The sequence below is a fragment of the Mesitornis unicolor genome, unplaced genomic scaffold (assembly GCF_000695765.1).
Source record: "Mesitornis unicolor isolate BGI_N332 unplaced genomic scaffold, ASM69576v1 scaffold32182, whole genome shotgun sequence".
NCBI classification, from domain to species: domain Eukaryota; kingdom Metazoa; phylum Chordata; class Aves; order Mesitornithiformes; family Mesitornithidae; genus Mesitornis; species Mesitornis unicolor.
Genome location: NW_010167667.1, coordinates 20,190 through 25,980, shown reverse-complemented (window position 1 = coordinate 25,980; position 5,791 = coordinate 20,190). Strand labels below are relative to the sequence as shown.

General features: G+C 46.1%; 1 protein-coding gene across 1 annotated transcript; it reads left to right on the top strand.

Annotated features, from left to right (window-relative positions):
• The first annotated feature begins 1,254 nt into the window (after nucleotides 1–1,254).
• On the top strand, nucleotides 1,255–4,727 carry INS (insulin). Its single transcript, XM_010178775.1, has 2 exons — nucleotides 1,255–1,441; nucleotides 4,591–4,727. Exons 1-2 carry the CDS (start codon nucleotides 1,255–1,257, stop codon nucleotides 4,725–4,727), a joined length of 324 nt encoding a protein of 107 aa, XP_010177077.1.
• The last annotated feature ends 1,064 nt before the right edge of the window (nucleotides 4,728–5,791 follow it).

The window sequence follows — 5,791 nt, the reverse complement described above, 5'->3', positions numbered from 1 at the left end:
ATTCTGGCCCTGTGCTGAGCTAAAACAATGACCCGAGGTCTCTTGCAAGATGCAGATGTTATTCCCCCGGCCCAAGCCATGGACACGTGTCTCTCATTGTACACCACATGGCCAGTGAATGGAGCCACAGATAGCCTCAGCGCAATAATGTGTTTTCCTTCCTCTGACACCTGAGCGTAGCATGGTCTCACTGACAACTTGGTCCCATTGCTGCATACTTTCCAAGGTGATATATAATCCAACAGATTAACATGTTTGCCTTTAATTTTACATTTTAGAAACAGCTGTTGAGCCACCTCAATGCCAGCAGTGCCTATTGCCAGTATTAGTGTCATTAGTAATCATTGCAGCTGTAATAGCACCATTATCTCCTGCTAAAAGGGTCACTGATGGCTCAGGACAGAGCTTCAGGGAAGCACAAACAGATTGGATGAAATGAGATGGAAACTGCAAACTGTTGCTTCCATCTTAACTTGCATAAAGACTTGTTGATGCTACACGGAGCAAAATTAATGTGCATAAACAGCAAAAATTTTGGCTAGAGCGTCACCAAGGAGGTGGGGCTCATGCTAGCTCTTGTGTCATTTGGGCTAATGTAAAGCATATAAATATGGGAAAGAGAGATTGGGGATATTACTACCAGCCAATCAGTCTCCATCTCTCAGTGCGAACTTCTCTCCATCTCTTGCTGCCACTTCTTTAGGTAAGTCCAATCGCTGCCCTTTTAGCTTCTACCTATTTTGCAGAAGTGCTTTCTTAAGCTGATGTAGCTGGTCATAACAAGTGTTGGCTTGCTAGTCAAAGAAAATGAGGTCTCCTCAGGTCTTTGAGATCATTGTGTTGTTTTGGGGCCATCATAATGAGAAACAGCCCCTTCTGACTTGGCAGAGAGGGTTTTTCCTCTGAAAGCACCTGCTGATCACAGCTATCCTGTGCACTTATGCTACAGAGCTCAGTGGAATTGCTCTTCCAGTCTAGTTTGGTCCTTTGGGGGAAGACTCCAGGGAGGCCAGGACTGATGTGAGCATGTGGGTGGAGACAGATGATTTTTAGTCATTTACTGTAAACCTGATGCAGAAAGCTCTCCTTCCCTTTCCAGCTAAGGCATCTTTAGAAGGTTCATCTTCTACTTCGGTCTCATTTTCGTGCCAAAGAAGCTGAAGGACATAAGATGCTTAATGACAAACTATTTCTTCTTCCTAGACCTCCCTGTGTCTCCTTTGCCTCTTAACCCTAGGCCTCACCCTGCTCACCATGGCTCTCTGGATCCGATCACTGCCTCTCCTGGCCCTTCTTGCTCTTTCCAGCCCTGGGACCAGCCATGCAGCTGCCAACCAGCATCTCTGTGGCTCCCATTTGGTGGAGGCTCTCTACCTGGTGTGTGGAGAGCGGGGTTTCTTCTACTCCCCCAAAGCCAGAAGGGACATTGAGCAACCTCTAGGTAAGTCAAGCTGACCATGAACATAGTTGTATGCGATGTGATGTAAAAGGCAACAAACACCTATCTTTGACTGGGACACCAGGAATGTCCTTGATGGGGAATGCCAGGAATACCTTTAACATACCAACAGCATAGCATTGCAATGAAAAGCTCTTCAGGTTAAAAAGGCAGATGATAAAGAGATTTATGAGGCAAAAGGAATTGTGGCTGAGAGCTCAAACTTGTCTACTTCTTTGTGTGGCCATTACACCAGCCTGGGAGTGTTCACAGAATATAAAATTGAAAGGAGCCCAGGAAGCCTCCTTCTGCCTCAAGACAGAATCAGTTGTCTTCATCCTATTCCTGACCCATGCTTGTCTAATACATTCATAAAAATACTCCAGTGAGAAAGCTTCTTCTGCCTTCTGAAACTGCCCATTCTCATGCTTAACTGCTCTTTTCCTTGAGTGTTTCTTCCCAATATCTAACAAAAACATCCTCTGCTGTAAATTATTTCTTGTATTCTCCATAGTGGACATGGGGAAAAGTCTACTCCTTTTTTCTTTACAGCTGCTTTTCAAAATATTTGAAGATTGCTCCCATGTCTAGTTTTAACCTGCTCTCAATTCAATCCCCTCTACAACCCACCTCCTACCCCACTATCTTCTTAGGTCACATTTTCCAGGTCTCTGTCCATGCCAATTGTTCTGCATTCGGTCTGCCTCTTTACTGACTGATGATGCCTGGAGAAGCACACAGGACCCCAGCTGAGGCCTTGCCAGTGCCAAGTAGAGTGAGCAAACTGAAAGAATTATATTGCATGTTTTTTCATACCATGTTCCTGCCTACACAGGTGGTTTGCCTATTTCAAAGCAGCACTGTGGTGTTGACTGATAGTGATCACTGTCTCCCTTGGATGCCTTGGCCCTTCCTCAGGTAGATCTCATCCTGGATGCACAACACAGTCTTCTTACCTACCTTTAACTTCTTTCCCGTTTCTTACTGAAATTCTTACTTTCAGCACCTTTTCAGTGTTTCTATAGTTTCAAAGGTAATTTTTAGTATTAATCTTGCCCTTCAAGAGGCTTACAGCCCCTGCAGCTTTATATTGTCTCTTATTTCATGGTGGTGAAATGCTGGTGGAGCTGCTTTGGTTCCTCTTCTTAGGACTCCTGGACTGCTGACAAGTGCAAGGGCTGGGAGGCAGGAGGACATGACAGTCCTGCCAGCACACCTTCAGTGCCATGTCACTGTCCCTAGTCCAGCACTTTGTGTCTGCATGGCAGTGCAGGTGGGATGTGGCAGTCCAGAGAGCTGCCCTTCAACATGGTGTTTGTATCTAGACCTGTAATGCTTCAGGTGTGATGCAAGGATGATATCTCTACTTGAGATGGGTGCCTGCAGTTCCTCTCAGCTTTAGCTCCTCTGAATCTAGCAAGTACGCTTTCTCTTCTGTCTTCCAAGCTACTAATGGAGACTTTGAATAGGTGCAGAGGAGACTCCTGCCAAATCCCAGTCCCTTCAACCTTCTTGTTTCAAGATGGACTATTTCTTAACCTCTCTTGACCACAATATGCCTCTCCCACCAATTCTCTTCCCAGCAAACACTGATTTCATTTGTATCCAATTCCTTCTCCTGCATATGCAACTATTTAATGCAATAGTCTTAAAGGTCTTCAGAAGGTGAAGCAAGGTAATGTCACAGCAGAGGATTTGCCATGATTTGTTTTGAATGTCCAGTGGGACTGTTAGTTGCTCGCTTCTCTGATGATTCATTACTGAAGTCCACCGCAAATGGGTTGAAAATTTTGTTAGCCAGTCCCAGGGCCAACCCATTTGAAAGTATCTGAGGACTCTCAACCTCTTGTACGAGGATTTTCGCCTGAGCCACCACGTCTTTGTCACACAAGTTCGTTGTGTTTACAGTCTGCTCACAGCTGGCTTGAAGGATGAAGACAAGTAAATCACAAAACACTGACTAGCTATTTCCTCTTCTACTTAAAGTTGGACTAAATCTTTCCTAAAGTTTCCTCCTAGCACAATAGCATGATGATTTCTTGTTACTCTTATGCCTCCTTCATTGCATCACGCTTTGGGGGCTTGGGGTTTTTGCATCTTGTACTGTACTTTCATATTGCCTTAGGAACCTAATCTCATTCTCACTTTCCAGGCATTTTCTTCTTCTTGTTAGGGGCTCTTTTCTTCCTACAGGAAAAATCACTGTTTTATTTGCCATTTTCTATATTTAAATTGGGCAACTAAAACTTGAACTGTTCTGTCCACAAGTTCTCAAGTTCCCAATGGCAAATGAAATATTATGTTGAGTTTTGTCTGTGTCCAAATACCCCAATTCATAATTTCTTCTAAAAACCCATCCCCAGCTGTGAACACAGACACGCACAAACACTTTTACCATAGTCTCAAGGCTATATCAAGGCAGCTAACAGGAGTAAGCTGTTCAGGACCAGCTGGAAAATGCATCCAGCCCCAGGATAGGATCATCCTTGAGATCCCATAGACATCCAATTTGTTGGGGGCTCAGGCTTCCAGGAGCTCTCTGGAGCAGACCAGCCCATTTTATCATCTTATTGACCAGCTGCTAACCCCAAGAAGGGTGCAGGGTTTCTCCTCCACAGGCCTGCCACATTAAAGCCCTTGTATCCCCTTGTCCCTCACACTGCTGATATTCACTCAACTTGGCTCCTTCTGAGCACCATAGGATTATTTTGGGAAAGGAAACACAGAGCCTGAAGATGTTACAAGCAGCATCAACCTGGGGAAACCTTCACAGAATCACAGAATGCTAGGAGTTGGAAGGGACCTCGAAAGCTCATCCAGTCCAATCCCCCTGCCAGAGCAGGATCACCAGACCAGGTCACACAGGAACACGTCCAGGCGGGTTTTGAATGTCTGCAGAGAAGGAGACTCCACAGCCTCTCTGGGCAGCCTGTTCAGTGCTCTGGCAACCTCACAGTAAAAAAGTTTTTCATCATGCTCAGATTGAACCTCCTATGCTCCAGCTTGCTCCCATTGCCCCTTGTCCTCCTCCCCATTCTCCAGCCAACTCTGGCTTAAAAATCTGATGTCTGCAAAGGGGGTCTCTGTGGGGCTCAACAGCCAGGGCTGATGTGGTGTGATGTCCCACAGCTTATCTTTTTATTTCCTGGCAGTGAACGGTCCCTTGCATGGCGAGGTAGGAGAACTGCCCTTCCAGCAGGAGGAGTTTGAGAAAGTGAAGCGAGGGATAGTGGAGCAATGCTGCCACAACACCTGCTCCCTCTACCAACTGGAAAACTACTGCAACTAGCAGCAAGGCCAGCAGCGGAGAGCTTGTAGGCAGAAGGCAGAAATATGCACTTACGCTATTGCACGTTCAAGGCAATTGAATAAACATTGTGGACCTATTCGAAGAACTGTGCTGGTTCATGTGTCCATGTCTTGGGAAGGGGCCATTGATGTTTACTTTAGGGGGTCATTGTCTGTGCTTGGGAAAGACAGTTTTAAAAGTTCATGGAGCCACCCATCACTTTGCAATACCTTTCTGCCACCCAAATTAACTCCCTGGGAGGGAGGGAGAAGGATTATGCAGCGCTGAAGTGGTACACAGAACACTTGGTACCCCTGGTGCCTGGGGAACAAGAAGAGAGCAGAGAGATTTGTATGAGGTTTCTCTTTCTAGGAAAACATTAAAGAGGTATATCTGTGGCAATGTCATGCTGATCAACTTCCTGCAGTTCACAGCCCAGATATAGCGAGGCAGCTGGGAGACCAAACTTCTTCAGCTGCGTAATGGAAACAGTTCAGATTAAGCAAAGAATTAAGTCACCTATTAATTGTACCCATAAAAATAGTGGGTGACTGCCATGACCAATTTAGAAAGTGTGTCCAGTTCCCCCTTCTGCTTGTGGGAGGCCCAGGCAGAGCCTCTGCTGTGGGACATGCTTGTCACTCACAAGTATTTGACAAGTTGTATGCAGAAAGCGGATTTCATCCAAAAGGAGTTTCAAGTGTATCAGTCAAGAGCTGGACACTTCAGAGCATCATCCTTGCTCCTGTTGCTGCAAATCCCTTTCAAGTATCTGGCCCAAAAATAGCCACTTTCTGCAAGGAAAAGCGGCCATGGCAATGCCAGCTGGTTAGGGTGGCAGAGACTGGAGAAGGATCATGCCGCCTCTGCTGAGGGGGGACCCTTGCCAGGGTAGTGGAAAAGGCAGGAGGTTCTTGTGGGATGGGTGCAACCTGGGAGAGGTGGCAGCAATGGCCAGGTCTGCATCTTGCTGGTGGCAGATTTTGAAAGCAGGTCTGAGAGGAGGCTGTGGTTTTAACAGATTTTTTCCAAACCAGATCTGACTGCCTCCATTGGAGCTGCAG